Below are 24,399 nucleotides of genomic sequence, written 5' to 3' on the forward strand. Positions count from 1 at the left end.
AACATCAGGTACACCAAAATGTGCATTGTCTTGGGGTGCTTCAGCACCTGGGTGGCCAGTGTGATCCACACCATACACTGATCTTTTTGTCCTGGTGCCCTGTGGTGGCTGGATGGGTTATGCCAACCCTCCTGTTTGCCCTCCAGTTCTCAGGCAGCCTCACGCTGTCTCGCTGGAGGCAGTGGGATTCGAGGCCAGTGTCCAGCAAGCACTGGACAAGTGGAGAGAGGGGAAGAGCTACGGGGCCATCCCTGCCCCCGTTATGCCCTTGGGATGGGGCACATGGGCTGTGCTGGGCTCCAGCTGACCGTCAGCTCTGGATACCTCCACACTCCTCCATGGACTCCACACCGCACATACCTCCATCAGTTATTTGTTTAAGGACTTTTTTTTCTTCTTTAAAGATTTGTTTCTCCTAACACACACACACACACACACACAAAATCGTGGGGGTGCTGAGTTGAATTAATCTTGCTCACAAAGGTGAGTTTTGGCATTTGGCCCCGAAGACCAAGAATTTCCACTGGTGTGAATCCAAAAATAAATTTCATGTCTGTGTTTTGATTATGCAAAATTTTCTCTAGTGTAAATGAGATCAGAGCTTGGCCTCAGTGTTACTGCAATGAACTGAGCCTGCATGTCCGGCACTGATGGATTTTTAATTTTTTTTCTTGTATTTCCTTTCAGCCATCAAAAGCAGCCATCAGGCGAGAAGTTTGCACATGGAGATGAGGACTTCTGGGACTCTCGTGGACAGTGTGGAGCTGGTGACGATGCTGGGCAGGAGTGGGGAGCGAGCATCACTGCCTGCCAGGCACGGTGCGGTGCTGTCAGAGGGTGGGGTAACGAGGCACACTGGTCACCCCCCCAGTGATGGGGATGTCACCCCACCAGGAGCAGGACCCCCAGGTAGCTCTTCTGCTGGGACAACGACCCTCCTGCCCACCCACAGCCATCCTCCTGGTGAGTTTTATCAATGCGGGAGTCTCCATTTGCCATACCCATCCCGTGGACCGAGTGTACCTGGTGGTTAGGAAGTATTCTCGCCCCGCTGCTAGAAATTCAGATTTTTAGAGGAAATCCAATCTCAGGAAATCTGTTTTTTTGGTTTTGTTTTTGTTTTTTTAACGCTACAATGAAGGTGATTCTTGGGAGCTGCCCCTGTTGTTATTCACCGCCAAGCAGCATCCCAGGGAGTCCTTGTCCGCAGAGCTTGAAGGCTGCGGGCAGAGCAGAGACCCCCAGGATCCCCAGGGCTCCTCCCAGAGGGACCTGAACCCCATCATGAACCCAACAAGTACCCAAGTTAATAATACCTGACCAGCTGCATTGTGATTTGTAGCTGAGGTCCTCGTGTGAAAATCCTGCAAGTGAACACTTAACCTTTGGGCTTTTTCATAATCTTCACCACATTAGGTGGGACTGTGTTCATGAGTAAACCAGTGTACTGTTTTTAAGCATGCATGAAATTAAAGTCTGTTTCCCACACCAGCGGGACAAGGCTGTGCTGATTGTCCTTTCCCCACTTTGTTTTTTATCTTAATATTCCTGGATGAAATAGGTGTCTTGCTGAGATATGACCATAGAGATTTTCCTTAAGTTTTTAATTCCTCTTTTTTTAATTACTTAGGGACTAGCATGTGGAGCTGGCATGCCCAGGCTGCCAGCTGCTGGCTGTCCTGGCATAAGCTCCTTTCTGCCTTCTGCATTTTTAATGTGTTTTTTTTTTTTTTTAAATCTGTGTTTCTTTTGTCATGCACAAATGAAGACAGATTTTGAAATACTGATATTTTTTGATGATGGAAAAGCTCTGTTCCCAGCAGTCCCTCTTGCAGTACTCTCTGTATTAAATAGAAGGAACACGGGGGATGCAGCTGTGACCCTACCTATTGCATATCCTAGGGCTGGGTACCACTGTGGGTGATGCTGCTGCCACCCCGATGAGAAAAAAATTAACTTGTCCAGTGGTAACATGACCATCTCTACCTTGTTTTCCAGCCACTGGAAGCCATCACCATGCTGCAGGCAGCTGGGAGAGAGGCAAGAGGGCTCTGGCTTCTCCCAGCACCCCTGTAGATGCTGAGGGGACACCATGGGTTTTGACAGCCATCAGCACCAATTCGGCTGAGAGGATGCTGGACAGGCACCGAGGGACCTGGGACGTGGCAGGGTTCAGCAATGCAACGAGGACGGTGCTGCTGCCTCCATCCATGGAGACTCGTTCCCCAGGTGAGCCATCCCAGTTCAGCGTAGGAACAAGGTGGATGCTGTTTGCTGGAGAAACTGGGCACTGGTTAAGCCTGGCTTTCCTGCATCGCTAGAGCTTTTTGCGCTGGATCGAGCCCTCATTCCTCACTTATATGCTCAGGCAGTTTTCTGTTTTGCTTCATGCACGAGGGTGGAGAGGAGGATCCATGTGGCTTCTCCTGGCCTTGAAAATTAGGAATTACTCAGTGCAGCTCCCAAAACCAACGTTACTGTAGGCAGAGTACAGGCAAGGGGACTACAGGCGGAGGGGGAGGATGCTGGGTGGGCAGCTCAGTCCACCTCGTGCTCTCATTCACTTTCCACCATTGTCTTGCAGGCACCGGTGGCCCTTCTCGACCGGAGAGAGGATGGACAGGCACGGAGCCACCCAGCAACCCAACCACGGGCACCACAGTCCCTTTCCCCAGCCCCTCGGGGAGCAGCAGAGGGACACTGCAGCCCCTCCCCAGCACCCCCCTCCCTGGCTCTCCAGGACAGCCCCAGTCATCCCCCCAAGCTTCCAGTACCCAGACCAGTGCAAAGCACATGGCAGTACACCCCAGGGATGTTACGGGGGTCCCCACAAGCTCTTTGCTCACAGCATCGCCTGCCATGGACAACACTTTCAGAGGTGAGCTTTGCTGGCTCATGGGTTTGTTTTAGGGCTTTAAAAAGTCTTTATATAGCTTTTACTCTCTTGAAAGAAAACAAGGAAGATGCTGTGTTTTGTACACTCTGTGCTTGTTACAAATGTGCATGGTTAGCTGAAATGCCCTGCTGAAAGCAGCATAAAGCAATGGGAAAAATAATTTTTCAAAAAAAAAAACCCTCAATATTTTCCATAAAAAAAAAAATTAAAAGGTTAAAATATTTGGACCTTATGACCATGTTTCTACAGAGTGGGAAACCCTCACTCATGGCCACGCCGGGTGGGTTTGCTCTCAGCTCCACAGGGTGAGATGTCTGCGCTTCAGTAACCTGTATGGGACAACAAATCTGAGATCCTTGGGCTCCATATCTTCCCCTCACTTGCTTTGCAAGTAGCTATTTCTGGAGCTCTCAAAACCAGAGACTTTGCCCCACTCCACATGAACTTATTGAAAACCTCTAAGTTGCTGAGTCCTTATCCAGTGCCCAGGGCTTTGCAGGAGCAAACACATCTCCAGAGTTCTCACATTGACATGTGACATTCCCTTTGCCACAGCTGCTGGGAGCAGCAGTGGGGCTGCAGAAAACCTGAGCTTCGGTATCCAAAGGGCAGCATCCAGCTCCGCAGCTCAGCCCCCAGCGTCGGCATCCTCTTCGATGGCCCCAGCATGGAGACGTTTCCCTGGGCTCTCTACAGAGCACCAATTCGGCCGTTCTCACCCAGCCGAGGAAAGCACTGGCACAGATGAGCTCGGTTAGTATGTTGTTTTACCCTATTCTGTGCTTCCTTAAGTATTTTTCCCCATGTCCCATTAAGCCCTGGGGCGTGTAGTGAGCTGCAGGCTCATATGGGAACGTGGCCATGCCGAGGTTTCTCCCTTTTGCTGTTTGATGCTGTGTTCAAGCTCCAAAAAATTACTAAGAGAGCCTTGGCTGAATTCCACTAGTTTTAGAGCAAGGTGGGATTTAAAGTCAAGTCCCTTCAGTCCTTGTCCCTTGGGATTTCCTCCGGCCGAGCCGCCCCAGCTCTCACAAAGCTGTGCTGTCCTGGCAGCAAGCCCCAGGTTCTGTGCAAGATCTTCCTGCGGCAAGAGGATTCAAGCCTTTCCAAAAGAGCACTTTGTCCAGATTGAAAACTTCCTATGCTCAATATCTGTATGTGTGCTGTAAGCATCTGGGAAGAAAATGGTTCCATCTGTTTATAATTTCATATGTATAAATTCAGGGTTTTTTTTGTTGTGCCGTAGCCATTGGAAGCAGCTACCACCCGTCCAGCATCTTGGCCATGGAGAGAGGAGTTTCGGATTTCCCCACCACCAGCACCTCTGTTTCCACAACAGCCACCAAGGGTGGAGGGAGGACATTGAGGTCTCTGCCAGCCAGCACCAAACTGGCCAGTTCAGCAGAGATTTCCACTTCTGGTATCAAAATCACCAGCAATTCTGACCAGACCTCGTCCCCTGGGGTGTCTTTGGGAGCCCAGGGTGGTGGTGGCAGAGGTGCCACAGACCTGTTGCTCACGGACTCGCCGTCTGCTTCGGAAAGCGCTTCCATGAGTGAGTTTTGATAGCTAGCTGTATAGCTCAGAACGTTATTTAAAAACTCTTTTTATAAACAAAATACATCCTTTTTATTTTAAAGAAAGGAGGAATAATATTGTATTTGGCAGATTCTGTACATTTAAAAACATTTCATAGAAACGAAAGTATGGATAAATATTATTCTTGTTGGAAGAGAAGGATAGATTTTCCTTGAAAACTTTCAGTTGAATTTTGCAAGCAATAACTTGAGGAGTGCCTATATAGAGACTATTTTTTCCCTGTCTTATTGATTTCCAGTATTAAATATTTCCGTATTGAATATTCATGTATACATTGTCTAAATCTACTGATAAGGGATTGAAACCTACCCAGCTGTTTTCATGTATGTGTATGCAGTTCTACATTTCTGTTCTCCTTTGTTTAGCCTCTAGCAGCAATTATGAACCCAAGAGCATCTCAGCTGCAGAAGAGGTGACACTGAACTCAGATCCCCACGGTGCTGACGTGCCCAGCGTGGCAATGGGGGTTCCAGGATCCCCTGCAAACAACAGCACAGCTGTGGTGACAAGGGGCTCTGCCACCAGCACCAACCCCATCAGCTCTTTTGGGGAGACCTTCTCCTTCTTGGGGACCAGGACGTACCGTCATACCAGCTCACAGCAAGCCACCGACCTCCCAGCATCTCCTGAGAAGCCTTTGCTCACAAGCTCCCTCTCTGCCTCCGAAAGTACTTTCAGAGGTAAATTTGTTAGTCTGAAAGTTGACTGCTTTGTGGCTGGATGGGATTTTGCATCCCCATGCTGTTTTTCTTCAGATATGGCCATCAGTTGCTATTGGCTACGTGGATGTTTTTGTTACTGGCTGAATGGGGCTGGCAGCGGGGCTGGGGGGAAGGGTGGGAGCGGATCTCAGCTTTTGGGTGAAAAAGTGAAAAAACATCCATGTCCTCATTGCCGATGAAACTCCTGTGATGGGAAAAGCAGCCATTGCTTAGAAATATGGGCATGCACTTTTTCCCTGTCGGAGACACTTTTGCTGGGGATTTCCAGCCGTCACCTGGCGCTGCCTCTGCTGTGCAGGTGATGTTTTGAGAGCCCCCACAGCCGTGACAGTGCTGACTTGCCCTGTGCCCTTGCAGTGGTCCCTGCTATGTTATTTTGCCCCATAGTTCACCATTAATTCACAATTAAGCCCATCACTTTGCGAGTCACAGTGCAGCTCTTGCTCCCAGTGAGCTGTTGAATATCAGCATCACCAGCTCGGGAGAGCCCTGGGGCAGCACGTCTCCTAAACAGGGGGAAAATCAAGCTGGGTCCAGCACCAGATTGGGGTGCTGGGGTGTTTCTGGGCATCTTATGGCGGAGGCTGTGTCTGACCCCGCGTGGCCCTGGGTGCCCAGTGCTGCAGGGGGCAAGGTCTCATGGCTGTGCCATCAGCCTGGCACTGACATGGCAGCTTGACTTTCTGCACCATCACTAGAAAACCTAAACTGGGCCTTCTTTAGCTTATCCTCTAGATTTGCTTTGAAGCTAAAGGTATATACTATTGATTTAAACAGGCTCAAAGGCACTTTTAATGCATATATCCAGTATAGTGCACAGCCGGCAGTTATAAAACTTGTTGAGATTTTCATGGCTTTTTGTGAGCCACATGTGCCTGAATGTAAAGAATTCACATCTTCCCAGAGCAGCGCCTTTCCCAGACTGAGAATTCGGTCTATTCAATGTCTCAGCAAGCAGTGTACAAACATAGACTGTGCGAACAATCCCTCAAATGTATATATGCATAAATCAAACCTGGTTTTATTGTATCTTAGGTGTCAGAAGCAGCCACCGCCCAGTTAACAGCTCAATGACAGAGAAAAACCCCCTTGCTTCCTCTCCCACCAGCGCTTTCATTTCAGCCATGGCCACCAGCAGTGGTGGGAGGTCCCTGAGGTCTCCCACGGGCAGCAGCCCGTGGGCAGCAGAAGTCTCCACATCCAGTAGTGGTACATACAGGACCTTGGGCACAGTCCAGTCCTCATCCATGTCTTCTATGGGAGAGACCTACGGAGGTCACGGGGCCAGAGACACCACAGATTTCACCGAGCGGGTGGCAGACCCTTCGCTAACACATTCTCCTTCAGAAGGTCCTTCCACAGGTGAGCTCAAGTTAAAAGTGAAAAACCATTTCTCTTGCAAGTAAAAGGAGGACAGTTATTGTATCTTACACTTGCCTGACTCTTTTTTGCTGTCAAAAGATGAGATTGCTGCACAGAGTATATTGTTTGGAAGGATGCAGTGTGATTTTTTGTGTCTGAAATATTTCAGCTCTTGCTTGACCAAAAATTGTGGTTTGGGATTTTTACAGAAAGGGCACATGTGTGGAAAGTTTCATTATGCCAAGAAAAATAATTAACTTTCAAATAATCATTCTTTTTTAACTATCGCCAGTTGCTATCTCCATTTTATAGGCAAGAAAACTTGGCGAGCAAGGATTAGCTCATGTCCCTGCAGTCCCAGGGACCAGACTTGAGCTCCTGCCCTCTGTTCTACGCCCTGGACCATGCTGCTTCCCAGGAACTGAACCAGCTCAACAAATTTAAGGCAACTTTGAATGTGATCTCTGAGGTCCTTTATGCTGCTGTTTGGTCCTAGACCCTGCTGCGGCACTGAAGGGGTCTGATCCTCCAACCCCATTCTTCAGACTTTTTTACTAAAATGTGCACACTGCTCAGCCTTTTGCCTTATCTGAACTGATTTTCAGGCTTTTCTGGGCTGTTACGGTTCTTGTTTGTTCTAGCAGCATGGAGTGCATTCAGACACACAATGGTGAAATCAAGTGCACAGTATCTGTAGTTCAACAGTTTTTATGTAACAGCACTTTTCTCAGCATCAAACCACATTTTTTAGGAGACAAATGTCTGTTTGTAAGGAGGTTTCATGTCTTTGGAAATTTTGTATTTACTCTGGATTGACATCTCATATTATCTACTTGTGCGTGTACTTGCTTCTTCTGGGTGCCACTGAAAGGAAGCTTGTCTATTTATTTCACATATGTAAAACTGTAAATTTTTTTCTTTATCACATCTTAGCTACTGGAAGAAGCCATGTGTCGTTCAGCATCCCATCAAGAGAGAGAAGAACTGATTTCCCTATCACCAGCACCTCAGTTTCCACAACAGTCACCAAGGGTGGAGGGAGGACATTAAGGTCTCTGCCAGCCAGCACCAGACTTGCCCAAACAACAGAGATTTACACCACTAGTACTGCAACCACCAGGTCTCCAGACAATACCCATTCCTCCTTAGGAGCCCAGGGTGGTAGTAGCAGAGATGCCACCGTGTCATCCATGGACTCATTGCTCATGGGTTCACCAGCTGCTTCAGAAAGTACTTCTCCAGGTGAGCTCTGACCTTTGGAGCTTCTTCCTGTAGACTGCAAACATCTGCTCTGTGTGGAGTGAGGGCACATCAGAAGATGCTGGATGATGGCATCAGGCATTATGGAGGAAAATTTAATGCATTACCTGTTTTTTGCCTGTGGTCACCAGAAAAAAACAGCCTTACTGCATGAGTAGTCTGTAGTACTGCACAGTAGTAGTTTGACCCCAAGATTTGGAAAAGTGGAGGGGTAATGGGCACAAGTTACTCCTGGGGTGATTCTGATTGGACACAAGAGGGAAATTTTTCATGATGAGAACAATCAGCCACTGGAATAATTTCCTCAGGTGGATTCCCCAGTATTGGACACTTTCAAAATTCAACTGGACAAGGCACTGGGCTATCTTGTCTAGATGGTGCTTTTGCCAAGAAAGGTTGGCCCAGATGATCCTTGAGGTCCCTTCAAACCTGGTATTCTATGATTCTATCATTTGGTGTGTTTTGTGTGGTTGTGCAGAGGTGGTGTGGGCGCTGCAGAGGTGATGTGGGCCCTGTGCTGCTCATGGCTGGACTGTAGCTCTGGGAGCAGTGCCCAAGGGAAGCAAACCCAACAGTGCTGCCACGACTTGTTCTTAGTACCTTCTTCAGGGTGTCCTGCGAGCAGCATTTCCTTGCACAGGAAAGGATTGTGTCTTCACAATTTCCTCCAGGTTTAGATCTTCTGCCATGTTATATCTGTGCTGTCAGCCCAAGGGTGGTGATGGAAGAGGGCGTGCCTACCTGTTTAGGGCGTAGTGTGTATAAATCCATTTGCCTTTGTCCTTTCCCAGCAGAAGGCACCTCAGGAGGACACCTGCCCAATGCTCCTCTCACCAGTACACCCAGGTTGGTGATGACCACCAGCAGTGGGGAGAGGACCATGATGCCTGTGTCAGACACCCGTGCAGCATCCAGTGCAGCAGGGAGCTCTGCTCCTGCTTCAGCCCACACCATGTCATTGGACGTGGTCCTTCTGCCATCCTCATCAGCAGCAGAGCCCGGCAGGCAGAGTGATGTTTCACAAAGCGGTGCTGGACTTGGTGAGCTCACCACAGAGCCACTGCCTGTGTTTCCTACCAACAGTTCCATGCCTTCACCTTCACCAAGTGCTTCAGGTGGGTCTTGTGGTTTACCAGTTTGCCACAGAGGCATCAGTAGAACTTTAGCACTTCCTTAAACCCCAGATATCATGTGTTTCTGCCTCCACTTTGCTTTCAGTGTCCCACTAGAGCTGGTTTGAAACTTGCTGGTCGTCCTAAGGGAATTTTCTGCATGATGTCCAAGACCAGGTCCTACCTCCCTGCTGCCATTCTCTTTAAGACATGCCATGCATCCCAATCCATTTTATTTTTCTGGTGTAAACGGGGAAAGTACAGATCACCTGGGAACCTCACTTAGCAAATAAGTGATGTTGGTCACCAAGTGCCACCTCTGCTGTGGGAATTTAAACATTCAGATTTTAGTCCCTGTAGAGGCCTCAAATGTATTGTTAATATATAAAATATATACATTTTTATATATTTATATAAATGTATGTATGTGTATCTCTGCTTTGCAATTCCAGAGAGAGGAAAAAGAGTTTCTGGTACTCCTACTCAGACCACGTACACCTCGACTGCACTCTCCAGTCATGAGGAGGGGACATCTCAGGCTGCTGCTCACTATGGCACATGGAGCACAGTGGCAGCAAGCCCCACGTCTCGTGTGGACATGGCTGTGGAGCCCCGCACCAGCCCCCTGCCATCCTCCACGGCATGGCCTGGAGCAGGACACGTCTCGTCTGGCCGTGCGGGGTACCCGGAGCCGGGGGTCACCCTTTCATCCAGGGTCTCCACCTACTTCTCAGCTGCTGGTGAACCTTCTAGTGAGTTTTTCTGAACTTCAGGATGGCATTTGAATTAGGAAAAAACCCACTCCCTCTCCCTCTTTTGTGGGGTTGATATGACCACATGTTAGAGCAGCTGTGGGTGTCATGGACAGGATTTATAAGTGGTGGTGATTCTGCTCTTTGGTGTTGTATGTCTGCAGCTGTTGGTGCTTAACAAAAAAAGTCTCAGGAATGAGACATGTGTCTTCTTGCTGTGGGAGACATCTGCTACCTGCCTGGGTTGGAGTAATAATTATAAATAACACAAATACGCTATTATGACTCTAATGGTACTGCTTGTCATACTGTATTTGGAGAGTCCTGTTTCCATGGAGTAGGCTTTGTGTGTTAAATCCATATTTAAGGTGATAGATATGTGATATCTTCTTAACTTGTACTTAATCTGTGTTTATCTGTGCAATTTTACTAATCTGCCTTTCCAAACAGAATTACTGTAGAACTCACAAGTGCTCTCTGCTCTGAGATGATAAAATCAAATGCCTGCTTTTCGATGCTATTCCAGCTGTGGGCAGCAGCCATCGTTCCCTACGCAGCTCGAGTGCTGAGGAAAGGACATCCAGCCCCATCACTGACCCTGTGTACAGTTCATCTGCGTCTGCTAGCGGGAGAGAGAGGACGCTGCACCCGGTGACAGATGGCACACTGGCTGGTGGCATGGAGACCTCCGTATCCTATGCTGAGACCTCCAGCTCTCCAGGGCCAGCTGAGCCGGCATCAGTGGAGCACAGTGGGATGGCCAACACCTCGGCTGGCAGCGTGGGCTTTGCGACAGAGACGCTCTTCACACGTTCTTCCAAGATACCCACTTCTTTCCAAAATGATCTCACAAGTAAGTTAGTGTCTCCCAGTGTATACTTTTTTGGGGAAGTTCATATTGTCCTGAATTTATCTGTGTTGTATACAAAGTTCTGAGAGCCCTCAGGCACAAGAAAAACGTGGACATGTTAGAGATGGTCCAGAGGAGGCCACAAAAATGATCAGAGGGCTGGAACACTTCTTTTGTGAGGACGGGCTGAGAGAGTTGGGGTTGTCCAGCCTGGAGAAGAGAAGGCACTGGGGAGACATTATTGTGGCCTTTCAGTATTTAAAAGGGGCCTGTAAGTAAGATGGTGACCTGTTGTGATAGGACAAGGGGTAATGGTTTTAAACTAGAGGAGGAGAGATTCATGCTAGACATGAAGAAGAATTTTTTGTAGTGAGGATGGTAATATACTGGCCCGAGTTGCCCAGAGAAGTGGTCAATGTCCCATCACTGGAGACATCCCAGGCCAGGCTGGATAGGGCTCTGAGCAACCTGATCTGGGTGAAGATGTTCCTGCTAATTGCAGGGGGTTGGACTTAGATGACCTTAGAAGGTCCCTTCAAACCCAAACTATTCTATGATTCTGTGATTAGTACATGTAATGCCACCTGCAGTGCACTCAGTGGGATGTTTTCATCAAAGGACTCAAAGCCAGACCCCACCTGGTTGGCAAACCATTCTAGAAGTGAAACTATGAACCCAAGCAGGGAAACTCTCATGTTTTGATGGCCACATAATTTCTTTTTGCAGCCTAACTGGTTTCTGTTGGATAATGTTTTCAGAAGTGTTTCATGATGACCTAAGTCAATCGCAGAATTAAACCACATTTTCAATACCCTATTTTTTGTTTTTAGACATTGCTGAACTTAGCTGTACATCCTGAAATTCATATTATAAGACTGACTGCACCTTTTATGGTGAATAATCTGATTTTTTTGCAGAATGATGTAGTACTTCTTTAGGATTTCCTGACTGCAAAGCTTTCAATCAATGAGTTCATGATAAGCTGCAAATTAACATAATGTGATAATTTCATCCTGCAGAGGCATGAAGTTTGCTGTGTCTAAAAACAAAGTGACTGAAGTAAATGGATGTTCTTTATTTGGGGATAGAGGATAGGAGGGAGACGATATGAATTTTATGAATTATGAGTGATAAAGAGAACAGATGGTTTTTCCTGCTTAGTTTGCTACAAAATATCACAAAATGCTAAGTTCTCAGTCCTGTTAGAAAATCAACACTGGAAGAATAGTATTTTAGAAACCTACAGGATTCATGGGAGCTTTGTGTCTGTCTGAGTTCACCATTTTAGAATGAGCTAAGAAGTGCAGAAGGCTTCTAATTCGATAGCCATGCTTGCATGGTGCTCTAAATTGTTAGAAGAGCATGGACCAGTTCACAGACAGAACATTTAACTTATTTAGCAAGTGATTTTAATATGACATCAAAATGCTTTCCTATTACTCTGTCTTTCTAATACGTTTTGTCCTTTTACTCCAGGCTTTTCAAGTAGCCATCAGCCAGTTGGTAGCATCGATGCTGAGAAAAGGACCTCGGTTTCTCATACGGATGGCACATACATTTCAACCACATATACTAGAGGAGGAGAAAGGACCCTCCTGTCTATCTCAAATAGCAGCACCTCTGCTGACTCCTCGGAAAGTTCCACCTTTTTTTCTGAAATTTCGAACCCTTCTGATTCATTGAAGTCTTCTGTGGCCCAGGACAGGAGGAGGAACGTATCCAATGATGGCAGTTTTATTGAGCCATCTACAGAGCCATTGCTGGTACACTCTTCCAAACAGCTGACTTCTGCTTCTGCAGGCAGTGTACAAAATACAACTCTTTTCAACACTGACTCCGAGTTGTTGACCACTGATAGATCATCTCTATCTTCATCAGAATTTCCAGCCTCTTCTTCAGTGTCATCACTGCATCACTTGCTGTCATCAACACCACCCCCAACTTATTTGTTTACATCATCAGAGTCATCTGAGCCACTCTTGTCCTCTGTGATGGCATCCTCACCCCCTCTGCAGGCTTTGTCATCCTCTTTGCCTACTTCCTCGTCACTTTCCCCATCTTATTCATTAGCATCTTTTTTGCCTCTGTTTTCATCATCACCATCTGTCTCACAGCCCAGTGATAGTGATCAAGCAAGCACCTCTGTGGCTACAACTGTGGTCAGACGGGTGCCCTCCACAGCTGCTGTGGCCAGGAGCTCACCTAGAGGGACCAACAAGCACAGTGCTACACACCAGCCCCAAAACAACACCACCTTCACCTCCACCAGGTCTCCTCCTCTCCCCACGTCGCCCATGGAACAGCTTGGTGGTCATATCATGTCTGTGTCCACTCCCATGACAGTAACAGAGACTGCCTCACTGAGAGCCACCACCATCCAGGGAGGCAGCTTTGCAAAGGCAACATCGCTGCTCACCACAGCTGGTGATGCCCCAGGGACTGGGCTGACAGATGCACCCCTTAGTCCCTCACCAAGTGTGACAAACCACAGCGTCATTGTCCCTGCATTGGCAGTGACCACAGTGAAACCTCCTGTGCTGACAACACCAGGTGATGCTAGCACCACGAAATCTCACAGAACTCAAGTGCCTGCTACCACTAAGCACATGTATACCACTGGTGAAAGCACAGAAGCTGTGGATCCCACCACTGCAAGGCCTGGTAAAGTCACTGAGGAAAACAGCCCTGTTACGAGTCCTTCTGAAACTCCTCCAACCAGCAAGACCACTGTGAGCATTGCAACTACTCTGGCTGCTACCAAACCAACCACTGTTCCTCTGTCAAGTAGCACAACTGGGCTGAGGACATCATCTCCAGCAACAGGTAACATGTCTAGTGGCACTCATCAGTGGTGGGGCCAGGAACCAGGGGACCAGAAACACCTGGGTCCCACTTCAAGGGTTTTTGAAGGGTTACGTATGTATGTATGACAAGTCTGTTGTCAGCAGGGTTTGAGGATAAGAACTCAGTCTCCACGTTGGTATTTTTAAACTAAAAGTTTAGCAATCAAGTTGAACTGCTAGAAAAGGCAAACATTTCTGATAGAAACATTGGGTTGAAATTTGAGAATTTCAAGAAAATAAAGCTGGCTGGTCTTCCAGGTAAGCATAGGATGAATTTTATATTTGTCAGTCTCTCAATGATATTGATTAAAAATTCATGAGAAAAGGTGCTTGACCAACACTTGGTATTTGTGTTGGAACTTCTTCTGTTGTTATGATGTAAGGTTGTTTTCTCCGCTCCTTACTAAATAATCTCCTACTGATGGGCCTGTTGCTTCTCCTGGTAGGCTATGTATTGCAATCTTGCTGAGTGTGGTGGTACAATAATTTGTTACTACTCCAGGTTTCTTATCTTCTCAAGTAAAAACACTGACTGAAGTTTTATACAAATGGAAATCGATTCTGTGTTTGATTTCAGGAGCCTGGCCCTCATGCCACTGTGGGATACTGTATGTGCTAGTCGCTTTAATCTCAGTGAAATACTGGCAATAGTATACATTCAATGCAATAATTAAGTATTTAAAGGTTATTTCTCAGGCTGATTGATTTTAATTATAGCTATGGCTTCATGCAAAATAATTCACTGTAAGTGAATGGATTTTTTTAAATCAAAAACTAATGTAATGTATCCTTTTTACCAAGTGATTCACACTTTTCCCGAATTACTATTTCCTTTAAATACCAAAATTTGCATTTAGCAGAATGAAAAAGATCCTTCTACTGCTTGAGATGTGATGCTTTGTACGTGGGCACTCACTGCCGTGAGAGAAGGTGCTGCCTCGCTCCCCACTGAATAAAGTGCAGACTGAAGGACAGCAAAGTGAAAGGCAACATTTTAAAATACACCCCCCCATTTCTGGCTGCTTAGATTAGAGACGCCAGATCTCCTTCTCACTGATGTAGGCGTGCCAGGCTAGTTGAGACACGAAGATCGTGACAAGCAATGTGTCCCAATGCAGATATTGGCTCGGGACTGTGTGATGCCACGGGGTATATGGTGCTGTCAGAAATACACACACACAGCTGTCCCTCACACTTTGGGCTTTAACCGCAAAGCCCAGCCTCCCTACCTCTGCTGCAGCACTGGGCAGCAGCTGCAGAACAAGTACAAGTGGCATGTAAGCTGTCTTGCTCGTCCTGTAGCTCCTTGTCACCAACAAGTCCACAGTCCTGCCCACGCTCTACACTTGCATGCATGTGTGTTGTGCATTTGTGCCTGCGTGAGTCATACACATGGCAAGAGGAGCCTTTTTGACCACAACTTTTTTATTTCTTTTTTAGAAAGGGAGCTACTGGATATCTTCTCCAGAACTTGCAGGTTGAGTTATCACACACGCAGAATGGTCGTGGTTGGAAGGGACTTCTAGAGATTGTCTAGTCCAACCCGTCTAGCCCTAACCTCTGAAGCATCCGAGACTACCACCATTAATCCCCTGAAACACCATATCTCACAGCTGGTGTCGGCTCGCCAAGCCCTTGCTCACCTAGCGGGTGCATTGTGAGCAGTGGCACAGGCAGATATCGCTGCTGTCACCATCCCCAGCCTGGCATGGAGGAGGCTGCAGCCCCAGTGAAGGAGGTGACAGCAGCCAGGGCTGCCTCTGCCATTACTGGGTTATCTCCAGACTGCATCAGTATTCAAGCACTAGCTTTGGATCATGGAAACAGGCATTGGATGAAAAGGGCAGGACCTTGGTGAGGAGCCCATGCTCCCATGTCTAGCTCTTGCTGTCAAGGTCCATTCTTCGATCTCTCCATCCATAACTGTATGGTTGTTTGTCTTTGAAAAGCACCCTGAGATGTGCAGATGAACAGTGCTGTAGGCAAGCTGGGTGTTCATATTAACATGAATCAACACTGCATCCCAAGAGCTTTTGAATGAATATTCAAGAGAAAGTGGTTTGTATTTATTCTTTCAGCTCCAACAGAATAATTAAGAAGAGGATAAACAGTAAGTGCAAATGATGCAATGAAGCATCTGATAATGCTCAGGGGGTCACAGAACAGGAGACAGATTCATCACTTTTAGCCCAACCATTGATGATTTTTTGTGATTCTTTAACTATAGCTTTTTTTTTTTTTTTTTCTACTTTTCTAGATGTGGATAAATGTCTTTCCAACCCTTGTCCTGCACTGGCCACCTGCAACAATACCCATGGCTCCTATATCTGTCAGTGTCCTCTTGGATATGAGCTGGAAAAAGGAAAGTGCAATCTAGGTAAGAAAACAAAAGTGAAAAACCAGGGGGAAAAAAAGATGGAAACAATTATCTCTAATCTAAAATAAATTAACCTAGGCTCGGACTAGTTCAGGAGCTTAATGTTCCTCCCAACCACGACTTCTGACAAGAACCTCATAGTGTTTATACAAGTGCATTGTCTAACACCTGTCATGTTGGGGTGCCCTGGGGAGCAGGCACAGTGATTAAAGGTTTCTTAAAAACACAGCAACAGAATGATGGGCTCAGACTTGTTAGTAAGGATGTGCCCCTTCTGTCCCTAATGTGTTTTACAACCCCCAAAAAGCATTCAGCACTTTATCGGTATCTCCCGGCTCTGCAAACCCTTTAGGAGAAACACATGGAGCTTCTGTGGGATTGGCCATGTGCAGAAAGCTAAGTAGCCATGAAAGTCTTTGTAAGATCAAGGTCTCCTTTCATACCTTTAGCATTTTTCTTGCAGCACAGTTATTAGTTGGGACTCAGATTTTGACCCCGTCCTTTCAATTACAGACTCTCAATCTCAAGGACTTACAATGTCCCATTGTAAAGGGGAATTTGTTTTCTTAGAATTTCTTCTGACCCTTAATCAGCAAGGATTAGAGGCATGGAAATTTTGCTGAGGAAACATGAGTGAGGCGTCTCTGAAGGGTGTTTTGAAACATTTATTCAAGTTGGAATGTGACAGCTTCTAATTTAGAGAGTTGTTTTGATAATGCCTTGAACTGGGATACAGGCAGATTATGTAAATACTGTAAGGGTGATTCTTATCTTATTTTTACCCAGAGTTGTTACATTAGAGCTGTCCGATATAAAATTTGTGGTGAAGATAGGCTCTGTGGATGGGAAAAAATGGGAGGCTTTATAACGTTGTCTGCAACCATATTTGTTTTTCTGGTGGAACATAAAACTGGAGCTCTGAGTTCTAATTTCCACCAAGTATCCCGTGACACTTAATCCAAGATTTAGGGATATTATCTCTCTAAGTCTGGACAATTTGGATGATTGCATTCTGCTGCCATGAATCAAGTATGAATCTAAGCATGGAAAAATGCATCTTTTGGACCTCTTTTCAAATGTCATTGCTCATTCTGTCCAACAATTTGAAAAATGAAACTGTCCTTTCTACAGTGCTTTATTTTGACTTGCTGATTTGCTTTCTTTCCATGGGAGGGAGGGGGAAGAGATTTAACACCTTTACCCCAAATTATTTCAAATAGCTTGGATACCTGAAACTGTTATGCTAATAAACTTACCCAACTCTTTTTGTGTTCAGAGATCCTTTTAAATCAGTTTGTGTTTCCATTAGAAACGTATGAATGCTGCAGAGAAACACTGGTTGTTCAGCAGCGTTGAGCTCTGGAATTTGACTGGGGCTGTGGGGACATCACAGAAACCCTTGGGAAAAATCCCACAGGGTCTTTGCTTTATCGGGGCAGTGACTCTCAGGGGCAAGTTTTCTGTCCGCTGTGTGAAGGGGTTTTCCATGCAGGCAGCCTCTCATGTAAGGCAGATGAAACAGCAGCTACACATGCCACGGGGGCATGTGCTGTAACTAACTTGTCTTATTCTCCTTTCCAGTAAGAATGTTTATCGGCCAGGTCCCCCTGAAACTTAATATTACGCATGGGAAGTATGCAGAGCTCCTCCATGTCGAAGGTGAAATCCTGGCGATGGTGAGTGTCATTCTGGAGATTTTGGCATTGCTGATGGGCAGGTCCCCTTTGCTCCTCCTATGGTTGTTATGCGAAGCCACAAGGCTCTATAGTGTGGATTTAGCCTTTTAAATTGTTAAACTATCCTGGTCCAGTGTAAGTAAGACTGGTGAGATGTACATTTTTAAATCCTGGCATACCTCTCTCCCCTGCCCTGCCCAGGCTGTCAACCCGGCAGGTGCGAGATCTGTCTCCTGTGGGGCTTAAGACAGCACATCTGTACAGAAAATCCTACAGCTCTTTTGTGAAGAGGTGAGGCTGGGGTCACACTTCTGTAGCCTCCATCCTTTAGGCTGCACTGTCTTTTCCAGACCTTGGAAGGGCATTAGTGCTTCTCCAAGCTCAAACATTAAAACAGTAACTCTGGGCTTCATTGTTCTTCAGTAAATCTGATGGTTCTGGCCTGCTGGGACAAGTGTTGGACTGCAGCTGGTGCCATCTTGCTTGTAGCCAAACCCTGTGGGATGAAGTGGAGCAGCAGCAGTGCCCAACCAAGTGTATCTTCCTCTTGGTGGAGTTTTCCAGCCACGCTGTCAGAGACACATGTTACTTGATCAGTTCAAAGGAAGTGCTGGGTCACCTTGTGACTTCCCCATACTCAGTGCCATTGGTTGATCCAAAAATATCCCTGGGATGGGGATAGGTACATCTCTGATGCTTTATTTCGCCAGATCATTGCATGCATGAGTTCATCCTGTTAGCAGTTCTGGGGCTGGCTGCAGTTCATTCCAACTCTTTTTGGAGTAGGTGATTTGGAGATGTCACCAAAGGAGACAGGGTATCTGGGGAGAATTGTCTCTGTGCTGCCTGCATGGCTTGTGCTGGGGAGAGAGCACAAACAACTGCATGGATCTGGGGAGAGAGAAGCTCCTTAGAAGATGCACAATCTCTGAGGGTGCTGCTTTGAGCTCAGCCTCATGCAGAGCTCTCTCCCTGCTGGCTTCTGGTCTTCATTCTTCTCCAAGGGTGTGTGATGATGACTTTAACTGTCCCTTGCTGGCAACAGGATGGCACATCTTTCTTACTGAGCAGATGAACTACTGGGATGCTCAGAGCTCCCTCAGCCTCGTCAGGCAGCTCTGGTGAATGCAGGGGATGGTGTTGTTGACCTGGAAGGGCTGGCCTGAGCTGCATCCCACTGGGCTGCCTCCCTCCATCATCCTACAGGGCACTAACAGCTGCTCTCTCCTTCCTTGCAGCTCGATGCAGCACTGTCAGGCTTGCCAGGCTACCACCGCTCCACGGTTAAGGTGACCAGGTAAGGCGAAGGCTACCAGGGCAAAAGTGAGGAACTCAAGCATTTGGGTTCTTCAACTTGAGATCCACATTCTTCATTTTGAGTCTGTTCTGGGCATGATGCAATCTGGCCCAGTGGTCGTGCAGGACGGGGATATGCCTGACTGCTCTGCCCAGCTCACCCTGTACCCTCCTCCTGGCCTGAGCAGCCTTGGCATGGGCTTGTGAGCTGCTATTGGAGGGGTTTGTGGCTGGTTTCAAAGTGACCCACCAGCATCCCTTCCAGCCCCAAATTTACCTCTCTGTCTGTAAGTTTGTCCTGTTTTTAAGGTCTTTTACAGTGCACGGCTGTTTCAGTATGTGTGCAATATTGTGTCTGAGTGAAGCATCGCTTGTGTTAATAAGAGTCCTATGTATAACATGCTAATGATGACATCAGACTGACCTGTGATACTCAGGGCTGTTTTGTTTTGTTTTCTGTTAGGGAGGCAAATTTTGTGCATGTTTCAGTGCAATCCACGTTCTCTTTAGCATCCAACGTGACTTTCTACGATGTTGTCAGCAGTGTGAAAAGCTACATTCGAGCTTGCAAATCCCCCACTGAAGCCTGCCAGTTCATCTCCAGCCTGAAACCGCTCCACAGAGGTAAATGGCATCTGGAGGGACTGTGATGAGAAGGGAAAAGGATATTTTATTTGGCTTTTTTTATAACAGGGAGAAAGAGAAAGATTTTTGGCATTTAGAAAAACCCCTCTGAATCTTTTTAATCTTATTTAAATGGGAGTCATCTTAAGAGCCCCGCAGTACAAAAGGGATGCAGATATCGAGCCTTATCTTTGCCACATGTGTGAGAAATCTGCCTCTCTGTGAAAACACGGTACGGCACAGGATTAGAGGCATTGTAGGGCAGCCTTTCATCTCTGGGATGTGACACTGGGCCTTGCCCAGATCAAAAAAACATAAGTATTATTCTGCCTGTGCAGCCGGGAGCTGGGGAAACAGCGTGAAAGCCAAGAGACAAAACCCCCCAGTCAAGTCGATTAGAGCTGCTGGAGGCTTTGCGGGGAGCTCTGCTCTTCTGCCTGCCAGATTTCAGTGCTGCAGGCTGTAAAAATAGCTCACAATTAAGAGCTTTCTATTTCTGTACCGAATCCTCTACCTGCTGAAGGGCAACGTGGGTATGGAGCAGAGAGACCTGGAGAAGCACACCAGTGTGTGCAGGACCTTCTCCAGGTGGGCCCCATCGGTGCTGGTGGCCCAGTGTCCTCCACCTCCTGGTCCTCACTTTCTGAGGGAGCAATAGTGGAGATTTAGCCAGGAGAGGTACCAGTGGGATGCAGGCAGTGAGCATCCTTGGAAGACGGGCCTCTGCAAGGAGCTCTGCAACTTTGGGGTTTGAGGCTTCGGGGTTTGGCTTTGAGGATGAAGGGTGGCAGCATTTAGCTTGGGTCTAGTGGGAAACCCCTCAGATCATTTTGGTGAAGTAAGCATGAAGATGAGAAATTTAGCATGTGCTTTTGTTTTAACGTGCTGTGTTTTAAAGCCACACTCCACCATGGATTGAATTAAATTATTTTGGTAGGCCCATTCAGATTCTGTCTAGTTGTTAACTCTGACACAATACTTCTGGTAAAGTCTACTTCTAACATGAAATAACCAGCATAAGAAACAAATTATTTTCTTATGTAAGTACTTAAAATAAAAGATGTTAGATTAAAACAAAAAAGATGTATCTAACAGGGAGTGGTTTATAAAAGGTGAGTGCCAAATGAGTGACATGTTTTCAAAAAAATTCTGTTTCTCATGAATATTTTTTCGTTTGTTCATTCTGTTTAGTCTGACCTCCTAGTAAAAAATGTAAATTCGGTGACATGATTTCCATAATTTACCCACAGTTTTGCTGAATGCTCTTTGTAACAAATCTGTCTTTCTAAAGTAAAGCACCGCTTCGAAGTAATGTAAATGAAAGGACAAATTCTTTGTTTGAAAAATGAAAAAATCCAGTGCTTAATATTAAAATGGAAAAAAATTGTTTTAGGCTGAGCAAAATGTTTTGCTCGATGTGAACTTAAAAATTGATTTGTTGAACTGTCTCGGGGAGTGAATGTCTTTCAGCTTGAGCCAAACCAAATTTTTCTTTTCCATTTCTCCTTCTGCCTCCAAGCTGAAACATTTATTATTCGCCTCCTCTATTTGCCTGTACAAACGATGGTAGATATGCAAGAAATTGTGACATAATGTAATGCTGACTGGCTCCTAATGGAACAAATATTATTAAAAAAAAAGAGAGAGATTAAAGCAGCACATGAGCTGAATGTGATGCCTGGGGAAAGCAAATGTGTATAACGGTGTGTTCAGAGAGAACTGCGCTGATGTTGGCCGCCTCTTCCCGGCAGTTGGCAGCTTGTGCAGGCAGAAAGACCCTGAGTGCGACAAGGAAACATCCGAATGCACCGACTTCGATGGGGTTGCCCTCTGCCAGTGCAAAAGTGGGTACTTCAAATACAACAAGATGGACCACTCCTGCAGAGGTATTGCTCTTTTTATGGTGTGTGTTTTGCCTGAATTTTGCTTAATTTTTTTTGTTCCAGTGGAAATGAGTATGTCTGCACATGCAAGAAGCTCAATATTATGAATAAATGTTAGCAGCTCAGGTTTCTTTCATTTAGTTAGGGGACTTTTCAGCAGACACTGGAGATACAGTCTCTCTCTAGGAATAATATTATCTCTTTCTGGAGCACGCTGTGAGTCACAGTGATCAAGGAGAGGGTGAAAGGGGCCCAACTGCTTTGGGCTTCAGTTCAGTGGCACGGAGCAGAGATGACGTGTGGCTTTGCCTGTTTTGATTGTGTCTGAACTCTCAGCGAACTTAGGAGAAGTGCTTGAAGCTCACAAGCTTGTATTAATACATCATCGATATTTTTGAAAGAAGTATCTGAAAATTATTATTAATTCATTTTTCAGCTGGGTTCCTAATAGAAATTTTAAGCTTAAGGCTTATGTTATTTTTTAGGTACTCCTTATATAATGAAATTTGGTTTTGTTACATTTTAAACAAGGTCTTTGTCTATGTGCCAGTGGTCAAAATGACTTCTGTAGGATCAGGGTGTACATTCCCTAGTTCCAGCAGTTGTTGTAGGATTTCTTAAGAAACGCAGTTTGCTAATGACGTATCCGTCAGAATTGCAACAGTGGTTATATATTGCTTCTGACAGTGTCTGCTGGTTTGCTGTTGAAGTAGAAGGAGATGCTTTGTTGATTCTAAATATCATCAGAGAGTGACAAAAATGTGCCTGGAAATAACTCACGTTCTGCAGGCTCTGGGTTGGACATCTCACAGATGGGCATCTCTGGGTCTTGTGTCATGGTTCTGCCTCTCCTCTGCTCTGTGGCTCCAGGCTAAACCTTTCTCCTATGTGTTTTCCTTCTCTCCCTTCATCTTATATGTTGGGGGAAGGATTTCCATGAGGAATTTCTATGAGTATCTCCACTGACCCTTGAGATGCAGAGAAGGGGCTATGTAGCTGAGCTGAAGCCCCGGAGGCTTTTGCCTAATTCTTGTTCCACCATTGACAATGGGGATGCAGGGCGAGTTCCTCCCTTTTTCTTGTCCATACCCCTTGCCAAGCAGTGTTGTGAAGATAAATACCTGCAAGACTGTGAGGAACTCAGATGAGATGGTTGCAGAAGGGTAAGAGATCTAACTTTGTGTAAATGTGGTTACTCCCTACTTATGGGTCTTGTTTGTTCTGCAAAATGTAAAAAACCCTGCCTGCACACAGTGAGGCCTCAATTCCACCTTCAGCTTTCTGCTTGGAGTAGGAAACATCTTATTGACCAGCTTGAGAGTATCCGAGGGATAGATTTGATGTGTGGGATTTAGGCTGCAGTGCAATGGTGTGAGGGTAGCACCGAATGCATGGCGCCACACTTGGGCAAAATACCAGATTTTCAGCATCACTTTGTTCCCATCTGGGTAAGCCAGGTGGTTGAGATTTTTAGAGGCTTTTTCAAAAGCCAAGGTATGGCCCTTGTTTGGCACCTAGGGCTATTTTCTGATAAATATAGCATACAATATACCAGCCTCTTAGAAAATATCTGTCCTCTTAGTGACTAAACAGGAACTGAGGTCTCCTGAGTATCCGACCCTCATTGTGGGTCATGAAAATGTGGCGCGGTAACTCCAATTATAGTATTTGCAAAGAGGGAAACTGCTATTGTGCTGCCCTATCCGGTCTCCCCCGTGGGAAGGTGGGTGCGGCTGGGAGAGCTTGTGGGGCAGGGGGGATCCACTGCAGATTTCATTATTGCCTTGCTTTGGTAGAAAATTTGTTCCATAATGTTTTCAGTCTCCTTTGTGAGTGAAAGGAGCAACCCATCCAGTCCTATTTTGTCAGTGGCTCTTTGTTATGAATGAGCCAGGCAAGCATCCTTTGGGATTTACTGCTCTTGCCCTGGCTGTTGTTGGAATGAGGCTCTTATCTCTTGTCTGGTTATCTCTGGTCTCTCCCTTGACTTCAAAGAAACCATCTTAGAGAAAGAGAAATAAATGCAGTACAAAAAGCATCATGAAGAGCTGCAACAGGGGACCTATGTAAAGAACCTCACCATCCCCAGCTCTGGGAGAAAAAATTGAGCAAAGAGGTGGTGGAGGAGTAGTGAGGCTATATAGGGCAGAGAAGGGGGTACAAGACCAGCTGCAATGGAAATCAGCTTCCCCATCACCACTGGTGCCATTTGCTATAGCATGTTTGTGCCCAGAGTTGCAATATTCACAATTTGAATGCATCACCCATCTGCACCCACACACCCCACAGGCAAAATGGCATGTTTAGTGACAAGGTGCTTAGTATAATAAGATATAGGCAAATGGCATTTCAGGATGACCACAAGCAAGGCTGGGCATCCAAGGGCAGAGTGCCAAGCACACTGTGGGTCATGTCTCCTGGATCACAGGGGCTTGGGCAGAGCTGTGAAGGGAGCTTGGAGGGTAAAGAAGAGGTCTGGCTTGTAAGGCTAATATGGTCCCTGGGTGCATTTATGGGGCATGGGCAGGCAGAAGAGGAAAAGTTCTGTTATCCTTGGGCTGGTGACATCTTTTTCTGAGAATGAGAAGTCAAAAGGGCCAAAGAGAACCTGTGAACATTCAGAGAAAAGCTGCAATAACCAGGGAGACTCAAAGATCTCAGTGCCCTTGGCTATATTAAAGGAAGATGATGTGATGGTAAGGAGGATAAATGTAATCATATAACCTTTCCCAGCATAGCAAGAAGACATCCAAAGTCTGGAATTTGACACTGGGTTAATTCAGACCAGAAAGAAGGTGAATGTTTTTAGTGGCTGGAGAAATTAAGTTTATGAGCATCTGACCCAGGGTTGCGGTTGATTGTCTGTCACTGAAAATATTAAAATCAATCTTGGCTAGTTCTCTAAAATGTCGCTCCAGTTCAACTATCTGATTTGAGACTGGAATTAAATTTAGAGAAGTTCTATGACCTGTATTATGAGGGGGAGGTCACAGTCATATTGCTCCCTGCTGGCATCAATATCACTTGTTATTGGTGCTGGAAGAGCCATAAACTTCTAAATCCAGCCAGACTACTAGTGCTCCCTCTTGGTTTACTATATGATATTGCCAGCCCGTCCTTGCAGACAAAGTTGCATGTATGTCTGTC

At 46.2% G+C, this 24,399-nt stretch overlaps 1 protein-coding gene across 3 annotated transcripts in view; it reads left to right on the forward strand.

The window, feature by feature from the left end:
• The window catches only part of HEG1 (heart development protein with EGF like domains 1), a 54,167-nt gene that overhangs the window by 19,088 nt on the left and 10,680 nt on the right, over nucleotides 1–24,399 (forward strand). The window contains exons 2-18 of one of the 3 annotated variants that reach the window (XM_065070477.1): nucleotides 688–963; nucleotides 1,999–2,229; nucleotides 2,585–2,878; nucleotides 3,452–3,649; nucleotides 4,143–4,451; nucleotides 4,861–5,175; nucleotides 6,340–6,579; nucleotides 7,513–7,821; nucleotides 8,631–8,954; nucleotides 9,404–9,703; nucleotides 10,230–10,556; nucleotides 12,030–13,376; nucleotides 15,654–15,773; nucleotides 17,355–17,449; nucleotides 18,688–18,746; nucleotides 19,209–19,369; nucleotides 21,121–21,255. In XM_065070477.1, coding sequence (XP_064926549.1) covers nucleotides 688–963; nucleotides 1,999–2,229; nucleotides 2,585–2,878; nucleotides 3,452–3,649; nucleotides 4,143–4,451; nucleotides 4,861–5,175; nucleotides 6,340–6,579; nucleotides 7,513–7,821; nucleotides 8,631–8,954; nucleotides 9,404–9,703; nucleotides 10,230–10,556; nucleotides 12,030–13,376; nucleotides 15,654–15,773; nucleotides 17,355–17,449; nucleotides 18,688–18,746; nucleotides 19,209–19,369; nucleotides 21,121–21,255 — 5,040 coding nt within the window. Of the gene's footprint in view, nucleotides 1–687; nucleotides 964–1,998; nucleotides 2,230–2,584; nucleotides 2,879–3,451; nucleotides 3,650–4,142; nucleotides 4,452–4,860; nucleotides 5,176–6,252; nucleotides 6,580–7,512; nucleotides 7,822–8,630; nucleotides 8,955–9,403; nucleotides 9,704–10,229; nucleotides 10,557–12,029; nucleotides 13,377–15,653; nucleotides 15,774–17,354; nucleotides 17,450–18,687; nucleotides 18,747–19,208; nucleotides 19,370–21,120; nucleotides 21,256–24,399 lie in introns of all 3 variants that reach the window. The other 2 variants (XM_005505090.4, XM_065070476.1) reach the window with 2 other exon arrangements.

This window comes from Columba livia, chromosome 7 (assembly GCF_036013475.1).
Source record: "Columba livia isolate bColLiv1 breed racing homer chromosome 7, bColLiv1.pat.W.v2, whole genome shotgun sequence".
NCBI classification, from domain to species: domain Eukaryota; kingdom Metazoa; phylum Chordata; class Aves; order Columbiformes; family Columbidae; genus Columba; species Columba livia.